The following is a 24,680-nucleotide window of genomic DNA, read 5'->3' on the forward strand; positions in this document are numbered from 1 at the left end:
CTCAGAAATCCGCCTGCCTCTGCTTCCCGAGTGCTGGTATTAAAGGCGTTTGCCACCACGCCCGGCTGCAGCCCAGTTCTTGTTAGTAGCACAGCTTAGGCCCACCCGAAAGGGCACAGTTAGACAAAGAGGACAGAACAACAAATCAGTTTAGTGAGATGTGAACAGATCCCCTTGGCTGCAGTAGATGAGTAAGAAAGGCCTGTGAACGTATACTTTACTATTGTGTGAGTTTTTCTTTTAGAAATTATACTTTGTTACACCAACTCTTCCTAGTTCTCCAATCAAGTAGATTCTGTTTTCTGGTTGTCTAAGATTCTGCTGTTCTGCTGTGCGGGCCATCAGGATTTCCTGGCTTATCGCCTTACCCCGGGTAGCCACCAGGGGGCGGGTACAGTCAGCCAAATACTGTGAAATTCTCCTCTGAGGATGTGTGCTGGAACTGGTAGTGAAGAGAGTACAAGTTATCAGAGGAAGGAAAAACAAAACCTTGCACTCTTAGTATGACTTCAGCTTATTAGCCATTCCCACAGGCTTTTGCTATACGCTGAGTCTGGTTTTACTAGGCAGGCCACACTTGAGCGACCGAGTTCCAGAGTTTGTCACCTCATGGCTCAAGTCTCCAGATACTTGGAGAAGGCTTAGTGGAGGAATGAGTATGACCACTGACAGCCGAGGTGGCAGAAGTGGCCTTTATGCTATAAGAATGTCAAAGATGTCCCTCCAGACGGGAGAGGGTGTGACCCCTCACAGACCCCTCCACGTGCTTTTCCCAAGTGGGAACAAATTCACCTGAGGGGATGGCGAGTCACAGGCTTCAGATTCATTTCGGATTCCCAGGCATCCGCTGGGCAGCGCCTCTCCTCTGGCCAGCCGCCTTTTCCCCAGGCTCCACAACCTCCCGAGTCTCCTTTGATCGTCTCTGGGCTCTGACTGTCTCCATTTTGCTTGTCCAGCTCCTGAGTTCATTTTTAACTTGCTTGCTACATTGAACTCTCTTCACTAAAATGGATGTGGTTTCAGCCTTTCTGACAAGTTTTTCAGGTTACCGTTTTAACTCACCCTCCTTATCTTCTCTTCTGAGAACATTATCTGTTTCTTAATGCCTCGCTTAGTGTATTAACTTTCTCAATGGGCCTTTGACTTTCCTTCAGTCCTTTTGTTGGAACCATAGCTTGAGTTTTCAGGAGACAACAGAAAGCCTATCTTGGTTAGGGCACTAATCAGGTAGTAGAGTTCCTGGACATGGCCAGGGGCTCCCACTTAATTTCTAATTAATAATAATAATTCAAATCTAGGTTTGGAAAATGTGTGTTTTTACGGAAAGCAGGCTAACTACCCAGGCTTGCCCTGTTGGGAGCATGCAGAGGAGAATGAAGCCAGGGTGTTTCCACGGGTCACAGAGAAAAAAAAAAGTGGATTCCGAAGGGAAACAGGAAGAGATACAAACGTGGAAAAATTAAAACGAAACAGATGGTTGCTGGAAGCTTCTTAGAGGAAGTGTTCGTGGTGTATTTTCTTGTTTATCGGCACACTACAGAGTTCACACCCGGAAAGTGTACAGGAAGTGTTCAGGCTGCAGTGCCTTTAGGATGCGCGCAGCCGTCACGGGGTCACGTGCTTTGCCCCGTCCGGTGCCCTAACGCGGCTGCCCCACTGCATCTTTGGCTGTTCGGGAGAGATGAGCTGTGTTGCTTAACCTGCCTGAGACATTCCTACTTACAGGACTAGTTTGTAGAACTTAGTGATTCTGTTACGGTTTTTAGTTCATCTCTAACTGGAGATTTAGCAATGCCGGTCTTAGAACCTTTCAGATAGATGGTTCTCTCGCAGTGACTACCAGCCAGCCTTCCAGCCTTGAAGACGTTTCTTTGTCATTTAGTGAAGGAGCGTCACAGTAGTGCCAGCCTCTCAGAGGGCCAGAGGATGAAGAGAGGACAGTGCAGAGCCTCCTCGAGGCAGTGAGGGTAGCTGGCTTAGCCATGCTCCCTTGCTTCTCGTGGGAGGGCATGCGGAGACCTGTCACTCGCACAGGCGGTGGAGGGACCCTCTTGCCCACAGTCTCTTTCCTTCCCTGGTGGACGGGAGAGAGGATGAGCCCGGACCGCTCAACCTCCACGCCCACAGAACCAATGTTCTTTCTGTCATTTGGAAAGTTGAACATCCCTAATCCCCCAGCCTGGAATCAGTGAGAAACAGGAGACATTTAAATCCCATTTAATTGCCTGCCCGTGCCTTTTCCACTGGCTCCTGGGCCCTGAAGAAAAACGGCCACGCCAGGATTCTGAGCAGGGTTGTTACTGTGATTCCTTCCAGGCCTGGCTAACTAACTGATCACATGCAGTACGTGTTCGTACCTAAGGACTAATTAATTCATGATGGTGTCTGTTGCTCCAACCTTGCTCTTTTTGTTTTTTCTTTCCTCCAAAAAGATGGATATATATATAAAAAAAAATCTCAAGAAGTAGGATGTATCTGCTGATTAAAAGTTTAAACGACAAAAGCTTGTTATAAGGTGAAAAAAAAAAAAAAAAAAAGAGTCCGCTCCCGACCCCACCCCGGTCCCGCCACTCCCACTCTCAAGGGGCAGTGACAGTGGTCACTTTCACGCTGACGGTGTCCAAATTTTCAATTTCAGTCCCCAGGTCCCGCTTGAGTTCCATAATCCAATCTCTAACTTGTTGAGCCTAGATGCTGATTTATAACCATTTCTATTTTCCATCTCGCTGTTTGTTGTATTTATGTATTTGAGCCACGTGAAGTCCTTTGGAATCTTGGCAGATGGACCCAATCCATAAGTCCAGCCATCAACTGATTAAGTTTTAGTATGCCCGTTTTTTTATATTTATTTATTTATTTATTTATTTATTTATTTATTTATTTATTTATTGTTTTAGTCTGCCTGTCCATTTTCTGCCTGCCTGTCTGTTGGCTCCTCGAAGTAAATCCCTGCTTTTTCTCCCCTCCCCCCCAGCCCTTTTTCCTCTTGAGATCCCACCTTCCTCTCTGTGTCTGAACTCTCTTCCTCACAGGGCAGCGCTGTCTAATGAGAGAGTTGTCCCTCTAGGCTGCAGGCGATCGGTCGGTCACCTCTGTGCATTCTCACACTCTGGCTGCTGGAGGTCAGCCAGCCCCTCCTCGGACTTGGCAGGTTACTCCGGCCTCTCGTCCCAACAGCACTCTGCTGAGACTTAACTTCCTAAACCCGAGGCCCCTCAAGTCCCTTCCCCGCATGGCCACAAACACATTTTATCCGAATGCAGTTGAAGCCCTCACCACATCTGGCTCTGACTTCTTGGTTTTCCGTGTGCTCAGTGTGCCCCCTGTCTTGGGCAGTCAAGGCTCTGCTCTGTGTTGAGGTATTTATTCCGCTGGCCTTCTTCTTGTTGCAAAGAGAAGCCTCGCTTGCTTTCTATATTCTCCTGGTCCTGGTGCGTTCTCAGTGTAGGGTGTGGCCATTTTGCCTGTGTCAGGATTATAGTCTGAACCCCCTGTTTCCATTCATTAGAGGTGGTTTTGTGTTTGTTTTCTTTTGAAAGACTGTAGGACTTTTAAATGCCATTTAATGCTCTGTAGTAAGTCCTCAGGTAGACCCTTCTTAGATTTTTCTTGAAGCTTTGCTTTGAGAACCTTAAACGTGAGTCTGTAGTGCGCATGTGCAGATCGGGCTACTAGCGAGCACAACCATGTGGTTGCTGGGAATTGAACTCAGGATCTCTAGGAAGAGCAGTCGGTGCTCTTAACCTCTGAACCATCTCTCCAGCCCGGGACTTATTTTTAACATTTCAGTGATAATACATCTCTGCACCCACAGCTACCCACTGCAGTAAGTCTCTCTGACCAGGTTGGGGAACAGCACAAATCTACAGATGTAAATAGAATGATCTAGAGGACAGTTGGATAATGTGAACATTTGGATGTGTGAAGAAGCGCTACTGTTTTGGAAACTAATTAGAAATACAGGTTTTTTTTTTTTTTTTTAAATGAAGTTTCAATAGAAGTAGCCCACATTTAGTGCTCCTCCCAGAAGACATGGGCTATCAAGTGAAACTCTCAGCGGCAGGCACAGGTTGTTAAGGTCCCAGAGATAACCAGAACCAGACAGGCTTTTTCCATTGCTCTTGGCTGCCCACCCCTCAGTAGATGGTAAGACTCCGTTGCTGAAAACATCACCCTCTTTGGTGGCACGACACAGAGAAATCGATCTGGAATTGACCAGGAAACTCATTGCTGGCTAGCTTTCATAGTTCTAGAAGGTTCCATACGGGCATCTGGTGTTACCCAGTGCTGGGCCAGGCACGCTGCAAAACTGACTTCCCAGGCAAGATGTGCTCACTGCGCAATAGTGGTGTGACTCTGAGGAGAAGCTTGGGTCTGACATCTGTTCCCCAGGAGGGAATTCATCCCCGATGCTGGGAACAGGGTCACTTGTTTTGTTGCTTTCTTTCAATGGTGAGAGGATGGTGTGCTGTTGACTTGTTACCACGTGGAGTCATAAAAGCTGCCTGGTGATAAGATGTGGGGAGGCCAGTTTACTCCCGAGTGACCTGTCCGAGCTCTCCTGAATTCCATCCAGTCTCGAGCTAAGGAACAAGGCCTTGGAAGAGACTTCCCCACCCTTCCCTGCATGTGCACCTGCGTTTCTTCTTTCTTACACCGAGGGGGTCGGTGGCTGAGAGTGAAGGAATATGTGTCCCCACTCCTCTCTTATCTGTCCCCTACCTTTAGCTGCACAGATGCTCCAACCACTTAAAAGGAAACGACTTAGCACGCTCGATGAACAAGCAGCGGTTCTGGTTTGTTGCGGCCCCGCCCTGCCAGAGTTCACCGGGACTGGAGGGTCCTGCAAAGGAGAGATCCGTATGGAACGCTGTAGTGTCCAAATAGGTGGCCCAGACACCTTTTGCTATTTTTACCTTCTGTTTTGGGTTTTGTTTTCCATGTTCTGGGATTCAGCCAAGCAAACCTGGAGGGTTGCAGGACACATTCCCAAACATAAGGTTATATTGTTGCCTCACTTGATCTTTAAATCTTTAGCTAAAGATGATTTCTATATCTGGAATATCCCAAGAACTAGTTTAAAGTTTACCCCCTCCTTGGCTTTTTTGTTCACTGGACGGCTCGTGTAGCTGAGGGGCATCTATCTATCCCCCAGGAGTGGGAGAGGGCCTGGGGTTCGGGAAGCCCTTTCTTACCCTTCTAGGATTCATCCTTCATTTCACGCTGGCTCACTTTTGTTTTTTACCTCTAGACTCCCTTCTGTTTTCCTTCTCCCCTTTCCTTTTCTTGCTCTCTTTCTCTCTCCTGACTCTGCTCCTTACGTTTCTGGCCAAATATGTTTCTGGGAGCCCATGATTTGTTGTGTGTTTGGGGGCTGTCCTGTTCTCAGCTTGATGGAAATTTGGCATTCCTGTAAAATCGGTTCGCTTACATGTAGGTCTTTGTGTGAAATCCACACTTAGGAAGAGTAGGGCTTTAGATAGATAGATTTGTTCTTGTACCAGTTAGAATCTCATTAACTGATCTCTCTCTCTCTCTCTCTCTCTCTCTCTCTCTCTCTCTCTCTCTCTCTCTCTCTGTGTGTGTGTGTGTGTGTGTGTGTGTACACCATCACCTCAAGTGCTTCCCCTGTTGTAAAATCTGAAAGAAGGGGAAATAGAAGACAGGTCCCGGAAGAGCATTCTCTTCGTCTGAGCTAGAATGTCAGCGTGGTTCATTTACAGTGAAGTCAGCCTCCTCTGCTCCTGTGTATGTATCAAGGTGTGTTTCTCCTTCTCCCTGGGCCCTGGACACATTCCCAGGAAAAGCCAAGGAAATCATTTCTGTGACCCTGTCTCCTGACTTCCATGAAACGTACCACAATCCTTGTACTGTGAGCCTAAACGGAGGAAATCAAAAGTGAACACAAAAAGCCCACATACACCCGACCTGTGCTACGGACTAAAGGTAAAAAAGTGGGGATTCTTTTCTCCATTATGGTAAAGCCATCTGGGGAAAGAAATTAGGTTTTCAGTAGAAACAAAGTCTCAGATGGGAGAAGGGCCAGTGGCACCTCCCCGACCCGCGCCTTAAATTCTAGATTTTTGTTTAGAATTAAAGAGGAAGAAAAGACACATCGACCAACCCCACTTTGAATTTATAAACCTGGCCTTCCAGTTTACTGCTCGCCACCAGTTCCCAGAGCTCCACCAAGAGTAATAAATGATGTGTGTTGTGTCATCTGGGGGTTCTTGCTGGTTTGAGAGAGAGAGAGAGAGAGAGAGAGAGAGAGAGAGAGAGAGAGAGAGAGAGAGATTATATGGGGCTTGCTATTTAATTGAATTAGAAAATAGGTCTGTAAGTAAACAGAGCCAAGACATAGTGTCCTGACTGTGCTCCATGGTCTCTTGGAGTGCCCAGGGCACTGAGAGGCATGATGGGAAGATGCTGCCGTTCCCAGCGGAAAATGCTTGCTTGCGTCCTGGGATCCCCTACGGGGGTTTCCAGGTAAGGAGACATGGAGACACTTCAAACGCGTGCCAGGAAGCCACAACAGGGAGAACCCGGCTGACTAAAGTTCAGTAGCAGATTCCACACACGGCTCTAGGAAACTGTCTGGCTTCTTTAGAGTCTTCTGCAAAGGAAAAGAAAATGGAGTTTGTGGGAGGGTGGGGGTAAACTGTGTTTATCAGCTGGGTCAGCTTCTAAGCTTCTTTGACCTTGATGGCAAACCCGTTTTCCCCAGTTTCTGCCAGTGCCATGTGTGGACACAGGGTAACAGGTAACTTTTCACTGCCGTGTCATCTGTAAACATGTATAAATCAGAGCACTGCTGTGGTCAGCCACTGCCCATACAGTTGAAGCTCTCATGCGGTTATAGGTGCATCATAAAATGAGGAGATTGGTTTTAAAATCTATTCCAGAAATGTCTTTATTTTCTGTGCTTAAGACCAGAGTCTGTTAAGTCTTGGCTTCAGTTAACACTGCTGCCTTTAGTCTAAGATGTCAGTGGCTTATTCTCACTGTGGCTACAGAAGGACAGATTTTTTTTCCCTTTTTGGTTTAGTTCCTGATTTTTACAGACTGGTTACCCAATCGCTTTAAAGGACGGTTAGTATGAACAATGAGCCTTTGGACCACCAAGTTCCTTCTGTGCTTACAATAAAACTACATTATGGAATGTTATCAGTGACTATTGCTTCTTTCTCTTTTTCTTTCTTTTCTCACAGAGAAACCACTATGATATACATTTCGTGGATTCAAAACCCAGACTTAAAAAAAAAAAAAGTCCCCAAAGAACTTGTATTTAATTAATATGTAATTTATTTAATTAGTTCCCTGCCTCTTTCTTTTGTGGTGATTGTCTTGATTTCTGGTTCCAGTTTTTACAACAGGGAGAGTTTCAGGCATTTTTCTGGTTCACCTCACGTTGTCCACAAGGCGCCCCACCCTACCCTTCCCACCCCCAGTCCTCTGGTCGGTGAACTTGAGACTTGGTACGTTTTTACTCTCTTTCACTCCCGTCCTCTCTCTGTGGCGGCTTTGCAAAAACAGTTTTGTGCAAGCAGACATGACTTAACTCTACTCCGCACATAGAGAACTATTCAACTTCACTTTTATGTGTTTTGAATACTGCCTCATGCAAGACTGTGACAGCAATAAAGTATGCATGGGCAACCTTGTTTTAATAGCGAAAGGGAGCTGCTTTTAATTAATAAGTGGATCTCTTTATGTCTGGGATTTTCAGTTTATTTTGTGGTTCTTTAGAGTTCTTCAATTATGTGGCCTAAAAGGACTATGTTAGTGGAGACTAAACCCCTTTTAAAAATTCTGTCACCTAAATGTTTTCTGTCTGTAATCTCTGGTTTTTTTTTTTTCTTCTTCTTCTTCTTCTTCAGATTACTGTTTTTTCTTCTTTTTTTTCTTTTTCTTCTTTTCTTTCTTTCTTTTTAAATGCAAAAACCAAAAGGACCCCTCTGTAGCAGTTTTTGTCTAAAGCGTTAGCAGGTATAGCCCACAATTGCAACTTGTATACTGTAAGCCACAGTGGAACTCAGCATCATGTTCTCCAATGGATGATCTGTGTGCAGATCTGTGATCTTCCCAGAAGCTCCATTTAAAATAAAGGGTCCGGTTGTATTTCCTTCTCCTGACATCTGCGTGTAAGCGACTTAGAAATAATCAGTTGAACTCCTATAGGAGAACCATCTACTGGAGGCTACAAAGAGTCCTGGTGGCAACCATTGTGACAACCACCTTATCTATAGATTTTTTGAATCAGTTCAGTCAAAACCTAGAATACCATTTTGTTTTATGACTTCCCCAACCAAATCGCTTTCATGAATGTGAACGTATCCACGGGTGCTTATTGCGGACTTATGCCTGTTTGTTCTCTGTGTTCCCAGAAGCAAGATCTGGCTGAGAGACACACTTTGGGGATTGAAAGGAATTGTCTAGGCATGATCATTTCATAAATACAAGTGATAGTAACCTTGATGGGTTTTTCACAGAAGGAAATCTCACATGTCAAAGCCAGAAAACAAAGCCATGCTTTAGAATGGTGCTTAGAAAAAATGAAAAAAAAATCTTTCGCTCTAAAAGTGAGACCTGGGTTTTTCTGATTTCTTCCTGGCATCTTTAATGCTGTCTGCCTTAGGCTTCCTTTGGTAAGACACTGATAAAACCCTTGGCGCCACTGACCTGGCAGTGTATCACATCAGCCAGTAGATGGCAGTACTGTTCCACGGCAGCACATTCTTTTAGCTCCTTGGACGCACTGTCTAACATTTCATTACAGTCTAATTTTGAAAATGCCTGATTAGCTACATTAAGCAATGTTTGGGTGATTTTTTCCCCCCTTTTAAACTTACAGAATTACAACCACAGCCTGAAAGGAAGCCATTATTGGTAGACAACATGATTATCAGTTGCAATTTAGTCCGTGTAATAGGGGCGCAGTGCATAGATGTTTAATTATATTTGTAAAAGCAGTCGTATAAATATATAAAATGGTTAACAAGAGTGGTTATGATTTCCCAGTTATTTTAGATCAGTATTTTTATCTGACCTCTCCCTCGAGTACCACCGAATCATGACGGAGAATCACGCCAATGGAATAGTTCTTAGTTCTGCTGAGAAATCTTGGCGTATAGTTAACTCCCTGACTAAGCTAGCTCACATCTGTACAGTGCATTTCTTTGGAAGTTAGGACAAGGGCCGTCCATGGAAAAGGTGGATTACGTTCTTGTGTTGGGTCTTTGCAGGTCTCTCAGGCATAGTTCAGAAAAACAGGCTGTTCTTTCGGGTTTTTTTTTTTTTTTTTTGGTTGTTGTTGTGTTTTGTGTGTGTGTGTGTGTGTGTGTGTGTGTGTGTGTGTATGTGTGAGATCTAGATTATGTTAACCGGCCAGCTCTGTGGTTTAGGATGAATGTAAAATAAAAACATTGTCATTTGCACTGGAAACTTGTGCAGTTGATTGGCAGTTGACACACTTCAAGACGTTTTCTTATTTAACATACTTGACTATGGGGAAACTCCATGTTGGATGGGGTGTTAAAATTGGTAGATTCCCCCCCCCCCTCCCACGTTAAGAAACAAAAGCATTATGTTATTAATATTACATTTGAAATGTTTTTGTTAGGAAATACTTTGGGAAGTGTCTTCCTTGGAAATTGAATGTTAAGAACATCAGAACATCACCCCCCCACCCCCCCCTCACACACCTGTCAGTCTTTGGTTTTCTCATCTATTGACTGGCTACATCACCAGCGCTGTAAAATCATAGCCCTGGGCTGGCCTTGTAAAATTTCATATTTTAGAAGCGGCAGTGCGTTCTTGCTGTGGTTCCAAGTTGCCTCTGCATATTCCAGCAGGTACACTTGAAGGACACGAAGCGCCTGCACTTTGCGGGACAGAAGGGATTTGCCTCCGTTCCCATTTGAAGCTTCGTTTATGTGGGTAAATCTCTAGTAACCGTGGAAGCTGGAAATTTGCTGCATAAGCCACAGTCTTCTGATAGACAAAGCATGTAATTTCTCACTGGTTTTGCTGTGTAACCCACCTCCCGTGGCCTGGATAACACACTTGGACAATTCATCTAGTTGAATGTGTGTGTTTGTGCACATCCATCCATACATAATGCAGACACTCCGATTATAACCGCTATAAAATAAAATAAAATAAAATAAAAATAAAATACGCTGGTGGGAATTTGTATGACTTAGGCCGAGTGAATGAAATACAGACAAGACATATTTATTGCCTCTTAGCAGACAGAGATAAGTATAATAATACAACATGTTGCTAAGGTGTTTTGTGTCATGGACACCCCCCACCCCCACCCCCATCAGATTCTGACAGGAGATGATGTCAGCCAGCCACGAAGCACAGGCATCAAACTTACTGGTAGTAATGCCCAGTGGAGTGAAACCCTTGCATCAAGCAAGAACTCCCTTCCAGCAGCAAGGTGGTCAGAGAGTGCCTCTGTGCCCTTTAATGATGTATTTTAAAATTGTGCCTTAAAAAGGTAGAAGTCACGTGTTTATGAAAGTGCTGCTCAATTCCGATTTTAATTTATTGGTGCCTTATTGAATGTGGGTCGAGATTCTTCGTGTTTGACCCACACTCAGAGATTTCATGAGCAGTGTCCTTCTCCAGCCTGCTGTAGGATAAGGGTGCAGGGGGTGGGGGTGGCAGGGGGTGTGGAGTGGGGGGCTTCGTTTCTGTTTTATGCACAGCCAGACTTGCTCTTACGTTTGTAATATTTAAAGGAGTTCAATAGGAGGCCCGTGATTCTTTGATCTGATGCCACATTCAGTTTAATGAGAAAGATTTTTCATATTGCGGGTATTGAACGTGTACGCCACTTCAGACCTGATATGTTATGATATTCGATTTACACCTTGTACCCCATCTTTTATTTCACATCCCCGAGTCCGCCCTCTTCCCCTCTGCTGAACCAGGTAATGATCAGACAAAGCTCCTCCTCAGATCAATGTTTGTAAAGGGGCACCCTGACGGGTACCAAGACTGAAGCGTGACGTGAGCCTTTTCCCAATACAATGGGTGGCCTAACATTCCTCTGGAAGCCAGGCTCATTAAATATTCGGTTCCTCCACCACCCTCCCCTTCCTCCCCTCCCCCCCTTCACACACTTCGCTCGAGTCTCACTAAGTCTGGGGGTTTCTTCACTGAAGACTTAGGAAAATTGCTTTGCGTTCTCAGATTGAATTTTTTATGTGTATGACTTCATGATAGCATTAGCATGTGCTTTGATCCATGTGTGAATGGCACTGGGTCGGCGCTTATTGCCACATCCAGATGGTGTTACAGGGAACAAACAGTTGTGTTTTAAGATTTCTCAATAGACTGTCTAGACTGTCCGTGCAGCAGGCAGATACAGCCACCCATCAAATTAGCGTTTGTCAGATTTATGGTAATGGCTCACCAAAGCCTTCCTGTCATTGACATTAAGATTTACGCCGCCAAAGTTATTTTGTCTTCCACAGAATATAGCTTGCGATCGCTCGGATTTAAAAAAAAAAAAAAAAAAAGTTGAAGACAGAAAAGTCTCTGTGAATGTGAGCTGTTTCTGAATGAAAAGAAAAATATAAAAGGAATTAAACAGTGGCTGCGGCTCAGGGTCTGTATTGATTAGGGAAAGGCTCCCTTCCCGCCTCGCCCATCCCCGTTCCCATCCCCCCCAAGTGATAAGACGGGAACTCCGAGGTGGCTGGTGTCTCCCATTTGCCCCTGGTGGAAAGAAAAACATGTATGTGGGGGACTGTGGCCAGATTTTGCCCTTTCATGTTGTTACTCCTAGTAATGTGATCTGCTGTCCCAACGCGGTGGGAGTAACCTTTTGACAGGCAGTATGTCCACTCTCAGTGGAAATGGTTTCCCACGTCTGGCCAGGCTGCCTTTGATCCTACCTCCTTCCAGCGTGGGGTCACAGCTACCACGGCTCTTCCGAGAGTCACAGGTTTCCTCGAGGAAAGCGAGAGACACAGGGGCTTAAGATAAATAAATAAATAAATGTGACCCAAATCCCTCTCCGGTGTTCAATCATCAATGCTACAGAGCTGGGGAGGGTCGCACATGCCATGCCACAGGGCATCTCTGGGTGGGACCTTTCAGGCGGAACCGACCAAGCTCGCATTTTTTTAATGCTTGGGTCACAGGGACAAGCCTTTGCGCCTCTTTCATCCAAAGCAGTTTGAGGAGTGAGGGCCATCTCCATCCTGAACATGCCGAGACATGCCTGGAACTGCGTTTTCCTATTATTGTCCCTTGGTGTGGATGAGTGGCTGGGAGGCTGTGGGCGGGCGGGGAGGGTTAGAATTCTGAGACCGTGGCATGGCAGAGAGTATGGAGGGAACTGACTTGGTGGGGGCGGAAGGCTCCAAGCACCGAAGCAAGTTCTTTCATTTCTCGGAGACCTGGCATTTGGGAAAACCCACGCAGACCGTCTTGATATGTCAGAGTGGAGATAGAGAAGGGTGTCTTCTCTTATTCTTCCCCAGGCAGTAGTAATGGACGTGGTATCTATTACTGAGTGCAAGGAGGGATTCGAGGGCTCCCTGTCAGCTCTCTCTGGTCCCCTTGTGGCTTTTCCTTGCTGCTTCCAGGTCCTTCCTTCCATTTTGGCCCTTGCCATTCAGCCATCCTTTGGTAGACTGCCAAGGACTCTGTTTTTAAAGGCCTCTCCTATGTGGGTTTGAACTGAATTGCGAACGGTTTGTCAGCTGCATCAAAGATGCTGTAATTTGGGGTTCAAGGTAAATCTCTCTGCATTATGTTCCATCCCCTCCCCCCAGAATAGTGAAATGGCTTTTCAGCTTTGCTTCCATTCAAGACTTCCAGTTATATGTCCTAAGTTACATTTTTCCTGCATTGATTCCTCGGGATATTATTATTTGCTTTTTAGCATGAGTTATGACCAATTTATTGGAAAGAATCTGATTACCTCAGTTGTAAACTTAGATGATTTCCCAGAAAAATAGTGGGAACATTTTGTTGAATGATTTTTTTTTTTTCTCCTTCCAAAGCTGCCCCTTGCCTCTCGCCGTTTCTTTCTTCTCCTTGTTCCGCTTAACTCGAGAGGTTACTTACTCACTTTGTATTCCCTGGCAACGCACATTTCTTCTGGACACTGCGATCTTTCCTAAGTTTTGATGAACTAGTAGTGCGTTGTTAAGGGGACCATCCTTTGGGTGAGGTCTTCCAAGCTCTGCTAAAGATGTGTTGCCATCCTGTCTTTCCACAGACTCTTCAGGGTTTTGACAGTAGAGAGGGTGCTGTAGGGTGTCCAGTCCTTGGCCAGCTACAACACTTACCATTTTGGACTCGAAAACTATTTTAAATTCGCTGTAAGAAGAAACAGTATAAATTTTACAAGACACATTTATAGTGTTTTTAAAAAGTTAACTACCCTTCTTACACTTTTGTTTTTCTGGAAATTGGAAGGGTTGAATGGAATGCTAGTCTTTTAGCAATGTGTGAAGTTCTTTAAGTAAAATTCCCCCCCCACCCCCCTTTAGTTAAAGGCTCTCGGCTCTCCTCCACAATGGTCGTTGGGGTTTACTGCTTTTCGAAGGGAGTTTTGACAGTCTATTTTATACCTTGTTTATTTGATCAGATAACATATTTAAAGGAACCACAGGATGTTAGAGCTTTAGGGGACCTTAGAGGGGGTCTGATTTAACAACCTCATTTTTCTAGTTGTAGAAACAGCGGTTTGGATAGGTTAAGTATTTGACGTTGTCGGGGGGAACCGTTCCCCATCTCTTAGTTTACGTTTACGGGACTAGTGATAGATACCCCTTTAATAGGTGTGCCCCTGCCTCTGAATTTTCTTGTGCTCTCTCTGCCTCCATTTGACTAATGAAAGCATATTTCATCTTGTGCAGCAGATTATATATATATATATATATATATATATATATATATATATAATCAATAGAGAAAATATAAACTATGGAGCGCCATGAAACACACATTGTTCAATGGGTAGGCAATACCCGCTTTCCCTTTCAGCCAAGGCTGCAGTGTGTCTAACATGGGGCAGTTGTGAACTTGCCTAAACTACTTACATCCTGTACTGTGTAAGAGACTTGAAGGCACCCACAGCTTTCCACACTGCCCTGTGGTTGTACTGCTTGGTTCTGAGCAATAATCTCGTGGTGTGTGTGTGTGTGTGTGTGTGTGTGTGGCTACTCATGGTGTGTGTGGGGGCTACTCAGGGGTGGGGGTGGGAACTTTTCCTCTCTTGTGAAGAGGGGAGGGATCCCTGTTGCTAACTTGCTCAGGTCCCCTCCCCCAGCCCTTCTTTGTAGTTTTCTCTGTTTGCATATGGCTGTGGCTTTTAGATGCTAGGTAGCTTTTCTGACTGTCTTGGGAGAGACAAAGACTCTAGCTTCTTTTCAGTCCTGTTTATCTAAACCAGAGATTGGCATTTTTATTAATCTGGTGATTAGGAAGTTATAGCAAATGGGCTGAGTGTGTCTTTCTATGCATTGCTGTTGGGACACAGCTTTGTCCGTTTGGTATTGAGTGTAGCTGTGACAAAGTTGGATATCGACCAAGATTGTATACTGCCTCTAATCCTGTATGAATATATGGTCTACTTGACGAGTGTGTGTTTGTGTGGACGTGTGTGTGTGCACGTACACTTATGTGTGTGATACATACATGTGTGTGTATACAGAGGGGTGGTTGTACACATGCTATGTACGATCTCTTCCCCTTTAAATTTGGTTGGACTTCATTGAAAACACCATAGAGTAAATTTTAGGGTACTTGCAGCCAATCACATTCTAAGTAGAATTAACCAGTGGTCTAGATCTTTAACACATCTGTGACCTGGCATTTTTTTAAAGCTATTGAAACTATTCTTCGTTTGGCTAAGCAGGCAGGGATGTTCCACATATCCAGATACCTTATTGTGAGCGCTGGGTACTTTTCGTTTTCTCCCTAAACTTTCTCGCTGTAAAACAAGATTGCTCAGGAGGTAAAGTGCCACCAAAGCTATGAACCGAGTTGGATCACTGGGACTCCCTCCCAGGAAAGAACGAACTGATTCTTCTTGTCACCTGACCTCTAGGTGCCGACAAGGTGATGCCCAGGTGTCTACACTCACACACACACACTCACACATGCACACAAACACACACCCCTAAATAAAATCATTTTTTTTTTTAAAAAGGCATCTATAGTAATAGTAAGACAGGACTGTAAAAATGCTTAACAGGTTTACATGTTATCCAAAATGAACACTAGCTCTTTTGGGCTTCTGATCTTATAACTGTCCAAGGGATTGCTTCCTGGAGCCTAGGTAAGGAAAGCTGTCAGGCCTTCAATCAGTGAATAGTCCTCTGGTAAATCTTACCAGTCACTGACCTGATAGGAGGGGGAAAAAAGAATAACTCCAAAGTGAAACCCTTTAGGCCTTACTGATTCAGGAAGATAGAGCACCCCTTATGCATGCGGCCCTGAGCAGATGACTAAAAGTATCTTTCAAAAATGTGTGTGTTTATTTTTGTGGATACAAGTCTCCGTAGTATCATCTCTCCTTGCTTTGCAGACTTGGTAATGAATTATTGCACTAAGACCACTCAGTCGGTGTCTAGAAGACTCCGAACTAATCACTGGTTGTTTGTCAACTTAATTAACTTCTCTGTCACACTTAACGTGTTCAAGGAAAGGAGGTTTTACAATATGCATTCAGAGTAGTTTGCAGTTGTTAGGTGTCCCTGCTTGTCAGGTATCTTTGTGGCTGCTGGAAACCCCTTGAAGATTCGTTGCTTCAAACAACAACAAAACATCCTTTGGAGAAACCAAAGTCCCCATGTCCACATTCGTCTCAATAGGACATCCAGAAATGCCTTATCATCTTCAGGTCTTCGAGGGTTAGCCATATGCAGGTGTCCATCAGCGAGAGAAACTATCTGAGGATAGACTAGAGTGGGTACATTTCATGATGACGTCTTGCGTTGCTTTATCTCGATAATGTATTCAGGATATATTGTAGTACAGTTGACATTGTATTGAAAGGCCACATTAGTGTCTTCAGGCCGCACTCCTTAGCTATAGATTTCCAAGGACATGGTAGAATTAGTTGGAGAGTGAGTATAGACTCCAGTAACAGCAGATAACACTGACATATCAATTGCATCAAAATACTCTTGCCTTACTGAGGGGGTGATAGTTCATGAAAGAAAGAATTTTAATTCGACTGGAGAATTTTACCTTGTGGATGCCCGGTCAGAGAGTCCTAGTAGGTATTTTAAAGCAGGTATGTTCAGCCATTTCCTATAGGAAATGCTACTTTGTCACAAAGCAAAGCCTCTTGTGAATTGATCTTCTTATGTTTGCCTGCTTGCCTTTCAGCTCACTGTGGAAGACAAGAATGAATATAATTTTGTTATTGTATCTCAAAATATTAAGACACAAAGAATAGAGTGCATGATCTCTACCCAGAGTTCCCTGTAGTTTTCAAGTCACTGTCTCCCCAGCTATTCTGAAAGCACAGCCTAATGAATAATACTTGGTAATCTCTTACCTCACCGTAGTTTTATAACATGAAGAGGAAAATGTGACTTAAGAAAAAGGTAGCTGGTTTTTATTTTTTTTGTTATGAATTAATAACATAAAAAATTAGGGAGGCTGCCAGTTTCAAAGGCCTGGGAAGAATGTTGACTTTACAAATAGCCTTCACAGATTTTTTTTTTTTTTTTAAATCCAGCATGTCTGGCCAGGGTCTAGGCACCTCAGCTGATTGGAGGTGAGTGATTTCTCTTCATTAAACATTCTTTCAAGTAACAAAGACCTCAAGATACTCCTTTGAGAAGAGGGCTACTGCACTGCCGAGTATAGGCGTACATAGTTTTCTAATGATTTCATGAACATACAAGTGGATACATGAGTGTAGACTGAATCGGATTCCACATGTCTTACCTTGTGTATTATTTAGTAATTTTTCTTTAAAAATCAGGGCTCTAGGTCAATATATTATTTAAAACATCAAATTATTTCATAGACACATAAAAGTGAGCTGTGATTCCCTCCTGTTCCTCCTCTTCCTCCTCCTCCGATTTTGTTTATTTTCAACTATTTGGTTTTTGGTTTTATTTTTCTTTATTGCTGTGTCCCTGGTCAGTGTGTTCACACTGCTGCTTCGTGCCTGTCTGATTGGCATCCTCAGTGGCTCCCAGCCTCAGAAGGAGGATTAACAGTCTCCTCTCCTTCTTCTCCTCAGCAAACACTTTTTCCCCTTTCTCACCTCCTCCTGCCACTGCCAGGATGTTAATGCTGGGGACTTGGGTAGATCCAAGTCTCTTCATTGCCCTGTTTTAAAATAATGGTAGACATGGTAGACATGGCCGCCGTTGCTGCAGCGCGCTCGTGTGTCCCCCGCCCCCCAATCTGATTTCCCTTAGGGTGAATTACTGTGATATTTCCTTAGTTGCTATGTCATTGGTTTATTCGAGTTTGCTCCATCCCCTCCCCCCCCCACCCCCGAGTCATCACAGATCTTCTCTTCCTAATGTGATAATCCTGTCAGATTAACCTTTTTGGTGACTCTTCCTTCTCCCAGAGCCCCCCATCTGCTTCTTTTTGGTCTGATGGCTGTCTAGGGCTGTGTGGCTGTCATCTGTGGTGGCCCCAGCCTCTGAATTGCTGTGCTGGGGACCCCTTCTCCTGTGAGGTCCCCTCTGGCATCCAGGTCTTCTTTCTTCGCTCACCCCAGGGTGCATGGGAGGTCACGATTTTGAGACCTTTCTTATCAGTCTCATGATTGATGCCTTAGTGGGTGCGGATGGAGGCCCAGGCCGGGCATTATTTTCCCTCACGATTTCAAAGGCATTGTGCCATTTGTTTTTAAGTTTCTGGTGCGGCATCTCAAGGCACCGTTCTGTTTAGTCCTCGAGCCTTTGTCTCTTGCCTTTTTTGGTTGGCAGGATTTTTGTTGATTTCTAATTGTGTTTGGCAACTGTAGTTTTCTGACATTCCACGCTGTGTTTTGCTCTACAGCCCTGTGTGTAGCCAGGGCTAGGCCCTTTGAGGGGAGGGAAAATTCAAATCCATAAGTTCTGCAAAGTCTGCTTGGAATTCTTCCCATTTCTCTTGGCTCTTTTTAATAGCGAGAGCCTTAATTGTCAACACTTCTTTTTGTGTGTCTTTTTCAATTGGGTCCTACTTTCCGGGAGATCCCCCCCCCCCCCAAATGAGAGACTTTTCTTGTGTTTCAAGTTTCACCTCCCCTTTCCTGCTTGTTTTAGGACATGGCCTTGCTGATTTCCTCTCGTGGATACCACGTATCTCATTTACCTGCTTTGAAAATACTTAGAAAATACTTAGTTCTTTATGCCTCTGAGTGCTTGTCTGTCTGTCTGTCTGGATACCTTGTGCACACCTGTCACTCTCCCTTGCCAGGAGAGGGTGTCAGGTCTCCTTAGAATCAGAGTTACAGATAGTTGTGAGCCGTGTGTGGGGGACCAGGGACTGAACATGGGTCCTCTGCGAGAGCTGCCAGTGCTCTGAACGGCTGGATTGTTTCTCTGTGTACTTTTTGAGAAAAACGCTGTAGCCCTTGGACTCCTGAACCTCTTCCCTCCACCTTCCAAGTACTAGGACTGCAGACAGTGCTGCCATGGTTTATGGGTCCTGGGGTTCAATGCTGGGGCTTTGTGCACACCAGGAAAGTACTCTCCTGTCAACTGCATGCTTAACACCCCCATGTCTTTTATCTTTAGACTTTAAAACTGCATGGCTATAGGCTTATATGCCGTATCTCTGCTTACTGGCGAGCTCTCACGTCTTTACCTTTTTCTGTGTTTTTGTTGCCTGTTGCTTTTATTAATAGCTTTTCTCAGACGTCTGGAGGTTCTTGCCCGTCTCTATTAGAAGGGTTCCCAGTCATCAGATCTTTAAGGTGTTTTCTCTTGACTTTGGTTAGATTCTCCAACAGAGAAGCACCAGCTTGGTGAGGATAACCGGGGCTCAGAGGCGACTGTAGGGCTGGGTACCTGGTATCCCTGCTACAGTCGCACCATACTCTTCTTAGTGCAGTGTGCTTTGCCTGTAACTCATGCCTGAGGAATTCTAGAGGCGAGACCCTGTTTGGTCTTTTCAGGAAAAAGATGTGAAGTCTTGGGTGGCTGGGCCGTGGTCTAGCTCCCTGAAGCTGGAGAGAGGACCTACAATCCAATCCCTTCTTAGAAGAGTTTTGAGCTCGTCTGCTTTCGTCAGTACGCTGTCCTGCACCTGGGGTGCTGTGCCTCTGTGGGGGCCATTTGTTCAATTCTCTACTCTGCTTGTTTAGGTTTAGTGTCAGGCGTGCAGAGGATCAGCTAGTCTTGCATGTTCCTGTGAACAGGAGCTGTCTTTGATGTCTAAAGCCTGTGCAACAATTTAGAAATTATTTTTAAAATGATCTCTTTTAAAATTTATTTAGGTGCAGTTTCAGGAGCAAGTATTCATCCTGTCACTTGGATTAGAAGTCCGTTCCTTCTTTTCCTCCATAACAGACTTCTGGCCCAAAGGATGGCTACTACGTATGTACGTATGTACGTATGTACGTATGTACGTATGTACGGCATGAGGGCTTCCACAGGGCAGCGGTCCTGAGCGAGAGCACGCACCGGCTCTGCTCACAGTCTGTGCCTTTTGTGTTTCTAGGGAGGGGTAGCGTTGCAGGTCACAGTGTCTGCTGCAGTGAGGCTTAATGAGCAGATGCAGTCTCATTCTTCTCATTCATGCACAGGGGGCTGGCACCTTTGCAGTCTGAAGGAGCTGGGCGCGCTAGGCGTGTGTCGCACGCTCTCCCCTTCCCTCAGTGGCTTTGGATCCCTTTTCACAGTCTGGGTCACTGGCCTTCTCCTCAGGAAGAGCAAGGCGTCTCTCAGGGGAGCATGGGTGATCAGAGGACCCACAGCGTGCAGTGTGCTTTTGAGTGGCTCAGTGTTTTCATGAGTGGGTTTGACTGTTAATTTTCAGCATCCTGCATCTGGATTGCTACATGGAGGCTGTCAGAGCCTACTGTCCTGGAACAGGAGGTGCTGGCGTGGCTGCACTCCTGTATTTGGCTTCCTGTATCTTTTGCTCCCATTCTTCTCTTCCACTCACAGCTCCTCGGCTTCCACACCAGACTTTTCCATTTCTGTAGCAAATCAAGTCCTTTGCCTCCTTGGGCAAACTGCTGCTCCTTCACCGAGAACCGAACCGCTGTTCTCTTTATTCTCCGTCTGGTAATTTCTACTTTCAACTAAGTCAGCCCCATCCCACCTCTAGGATCTCCATCTAAATTAGGCTACCTTTGTCAGAAATCTCCACCCCCCCCCCAAGTTTTGGGTGTATAATTGATTAACTGTTAAACTGTTTCGAGGTTCACAGTGCTCAGCTCTCAGAGCTTAACTGTCCATTCATGTGATTCCCCTCTTACTGTGTGGCTTCCTCTCTGGACTCTAACGTCCATGGGGGCAGGGAGCCTATCCTCCTTGTTCACCTCCAGCATCTCCTTCTTGGGGCGAATGATCAGTCAATCGCTTCTGATCAAATGAACGAAGACTATCAGGTCAGGACGCCAATCCCGCTGGCAGCGTCTCTAAGCTGTAGCTGTAAAGGAGCCCTGGTTACTTTAAGTCCTGGAATCCATTCTTTCCCCCTGCATACAGTCTTGGGGCTGTATGTAAATTATGTAGCTTGCAGGATTAAGCAGGCTTAGATGTTGCACGTGATCATTATCAAGTCTGTCAATGATTACTCCTAATGTTTGTTTGTTTGTTATTGTCTTCTGTTAGCTTGCCATTGCCCCGACACAGTCCCCGAGGAGACCCACCTGAAGGTGGGTCAAGGCTTCTGTCTGTGGTCTCCGGGCTCTATGGGCTAATGGTGAGGCAGTTGTTTGAATTTGAATCCAAAACGTGCCCCACAAGCTCAGGGTTTGAATGTTTATTCCCCTCCCCCCCTCCGTTCTGCTGCTGTTTTTGGTGGGCATTCTCTGTGGAGATGTTGAGGGGGTCGTGCCTGGGTGGTGAGTATAGGTCACTTGAAGGTCATACTGCCCCTGGTTCTGGTCTCTCTTGGCTTGCCGGTGCGTGCCCCACGTGAACAGACCATTGTGTCACACTCAGCCGTGGCTGAAATGCTTTGCCTTCTCTGTGGTAAACCACAGACCTAAGTGGGCCTAAGTGAACCTTGCCTTCCTTACGCCGGTCTATTTGGTGTCTTGTCCCAGAGATGCAAGAGTAACTGATAGAGCGAGGCATCTGGCAGGACACCTCTGATGGTAGCCGGAAAGCAAGCAAGAAAGCAAGGGACCAGGGTTCTCCCTTCAGAGTTGTGTGCATTGTGACCACTAGGCCCGTGACTGGTCTGTCAGGAATGAGGGTATCTTCAAGGGACACTGTGTCTCCCAATCTGACTATCAGACCATTGAAATAATGGTTCACGAAGAAATGGGAATCTTCTCCCCCCCACCCCACCCCACCCCATCTCATGTTGGGAGGAGGGAAGGGCACCAGCCAGAGGACGAATTTGTCTTTCTGAAAGAGATTCCACCCATTTCCAACAGCTTGTCAGACCACCTTGCAAGATGAAACTAAGACTGTGATAATGATGGGTCAGTGGAGGGCAAGATGCGGATCCTCTGTTTGAACTTTGATCTCACTTCAGAACCCTGTGGACTTGGGGGGTTTGCTGGATTCCTTTGTTGTTCTTCCCAAAGTGGCTGCATGCATTGGCTACATCTCCTCTTTCTGCTTTCTGCTTCTCATTTGGCTCTTTTAGTTGGCTTACTGAGGATGGGTGAGACCTGACTTGAAGTACAGCTTATGACCCTAAGTTGGATGGCAAGTCCAAACCCTAGCGCAGATAGCATGACAACTAAGCCTTTAGCTCCTAGCTCTGTGGCGCTTGGCGATCCTCACTGGAACTTGCCAAAGTTTATTAATTTAACGTAACCTAGAGCAGCAATTCTCGACCTTCCTAATGCTGTGACCCTTTAATACCGTTCCTCATGACCCCCAACGGTAAAATTACTTTGTTGTTATTTCATAACTAGTTTTGCTACTGTTATGAATCATAATGTAAATACTTAATATGTAGGATATCTGATATTTGACCCCAAAGTGGTTGTGACTCCCAGGTTGAGAACCCCTGGTCTAGATTAAGCCAAAGAAATACTAGTAGGAGAAGTAGGGGCATGGCCCAAGCAAATGTGGGGGGAGTAAGGGAAGACAAGTGCCTCTCTTCTGCTGGATACAGACAAGTGAGGCTGCCTCTCTTTTCCCTCCAGAAAGTTATGAACATGAAGAAGGCGAGGCTTAATAGCACTCCTCCTGTAAGTCTGGTTCTCATTTCCAGAGGCACCTTGGACCAGAAGGTCCGAGGGGAGAGGAACACAGCTTTCTTCCTTTTGGTAATACACAGCAAAACATCAGTTCAGGGTGGTGCCACTCAAATAAGACTTGTTGAATGATTGATTGATTGATCTTGTATGAGATGCCAGCTGCCACGTTCTGAGTGGGACCCAGGTTTTGCAATTTAAAGGAGTATGGCCCCACCTGGTTCCTAGAGGATTCCACACTAACAAGTCAAAGACTTGTTCTTCACCAATGCAAGATGGACCCTCCAGCAAAAGGGCAGCACTATGTGGGGCCATTGGTATATTAAGATCCAGGTATAGGTCCCAAACTCCTTTTTATTAGGAAGAACTATCCACTAGTGTTTTATCCTCCCTGAGTTTTCCCTGAGGCGCAGTATAGTGTCACCGCCAACAGCATCACCACCATTATTTTGGAAGCAGGTGGACACCCATGTTCAAATCCCAGGTCATGTTAGCTGTGTATCTTGGGAACAGTTTCTTTGGCAACAGGTGCCTTCACATGGAACTTGATTAACATGCGGTCCTCTCATGTTTAAAGATTAAATGCAGTGATCTTTCAAACCAAACATGCTTGCCAGAGACTTCACCCTGAGTACAGAGCTCACAGCAGGTTTGTCAAAAGTACATGGGACTTGGGAGCAAGCTAACCATCCATCCCATGTTCCTACCTGAAGAGAGTGTGCAAGCCACACAGTCTAGCATGGCAGTTCTCAGCCTTTCTAATGCTGTGGCGACCCCTTAATACAGTCCCTCCTGCTGTGGTGACTCCCAGCCACAGAATTAATTTCATTGCTCCTTCCTAAGTATAATTTTTCTGCTGTTATGAATCTGTTTTTTTTTTTTTTCCTGATGGTCTGAGGTGACCCCCGTGAAAGCGTCTTTGGCCACCAAGGGAGTCACGGCCCTCAGGTTGAGAACAACTGTTCTATTTGTTTTCAGTGTCAATTGCTAGACTTCTGCTTGCCTCAAACTAAGGGTTGAGAACTTGGGCTTTAATTTTGACCATTGATTAAAAATACGAAGGAAAACGTTCAGGTTTTAAATGTTTTCACCTGCATAGAAATCGGGGCAGGGCGGAGCATAAAACTAGCCATAGTATTACCACTCTCAGCAACTTTGAATGTGTGGACTAGGCCTTAGGTAGGTTGTAAGGGTTCTAAGGAGGCTCCAGCCTGGAGTTGGTTTAAATGCCACGTAAATGATTGATAACCTTCAGATGTAGGTACCACAGGTTCTGATTCAGAGCAATACCTGTCGCCAAAAGCCTTTGCTCACTCTGAGGTCAGAAGTGTTTGGGGGCGGGGGGTGGGGTGTCGTGAAGACATGGGCCGTCCAGATTCCTTCAAGCCTCCCATGGGAGCCCTGGGATGGAGTGGGGTCTGGCAGAGACGATGGTTGTGTGTGTCCAGTGTGGGCCTTTGTTTTCGTTTCTCCATCTCTGTTGTCACAGTGGGACATTTTGTGGCTTGGTTAATATTTTACAAACATAGATCCTGATTTCTCTCTCTTAGAGTGAAAATCATTTATAATTCAGAAACTTGTTTTTTTATCACTCAACTTTGCTGTGGTGTGTAGGTAGCAACTCCCAGGTCTGGGGAATTTATAGAACTATACTATTAAAAACAAGCACTGGACTGTGTGGCTGAGCAGTGTGAGGCGCCACCAACGTGGACATTAGGAAAACAATACGCTCAGGTTGTCATTGAGCTCACATCATGATTTCCTCCCCGTCCTGGGAAGTTTATAATCTCTGAATAAGTGTGCTCGTTCTACAGCAGCAAGGATGCTTTGTGGAGATATGGAGGCCTTGTGTGTGCTCTGCCTCGTAGGGGACTGTTGGAAACTTCACATTCACAATGCAAATACTTGAGGGTTGCAGTGACTGGAAGAATGCTTTCAGTAGTCAGCACTACTGAGAAACAGAGGCTCGTGTAAGGTTACCAAAAACTAGAATTTCATGCAGTCAACTATGTTAATGACAGGATATTTGCTATCATCTCACACTCATTAGGAAATAGGAACAGGATATTGTTACAGTTGTTCCACTGTGTCCCGGGAAAGAAGTTACACAGGAGTCTAATGGATGTGAGAGGGCCTTTGGATGCCAGGCAATACGTTTGTAAAGAGCTCCATTCCTGTTAGCTGCTGTATCCTTGTAGCTAAGGGTAACGGGACCAGGGGACGTTAAGTGTTTGGAGTATATTTAAGCTCCCCTGTCTGCTTGATTAGGGACAATCTTGTTTCTGGATGGTTGATATTGAAAGCTAAAATTGTGTCCTCTGAGGTTTGTAACAAGTATGTATGTGTGAGGGGTGGA

General features: G+C 45.3%; 1 protein-coding gene across 3 annotated transcripts in view; it reads left to right on the forward strand.

The window, feature by feature from the left end:
* Arl15 (ADP ribosylation factor like GTPase 15) overlaps positions 1–24,680 on the forward strand; it is a 361,821-nt gene that overhangs the window by 68,723 nt on the left and 268,418 nt on the right. Inside the window, exon 1 of one of the 3 annotated variants that reach the window (XM_029468256.1) lies at positions 5,663–5,760. The exons of 1 other annotated variant lie outside the window; for it this stretch is intronic. In XM_029468256.1, the coding sequence (XP_029324116.1) occupies positions 5,701–5,760 (60 nt within the window). In that variant the 5' untranslated portion in view covers positions 5,663–5,700. Of the gene's footprint in view, positions 1–5,662; positions 5,761–24,680 lie in introns of those variants that run through there. One more of the 3 variants, XM_029468255.1, reaches the window with a different exon arrangement.

The sequence above is a fragment of the Mus caroli genome, chromosome 13 (assembly GCF_900094665.2).
Source record: "Mus caroli chromosome 13, CAROLI_EIJ_v1.1, whole genome shotgun sequence".
Classification (NCBI taxonomy): domain Eukaryota; kingdom Metazoa; phylum Chordata; class Mammalia; order Rodentia; family Muridae; genus Mus; species Mus caroli.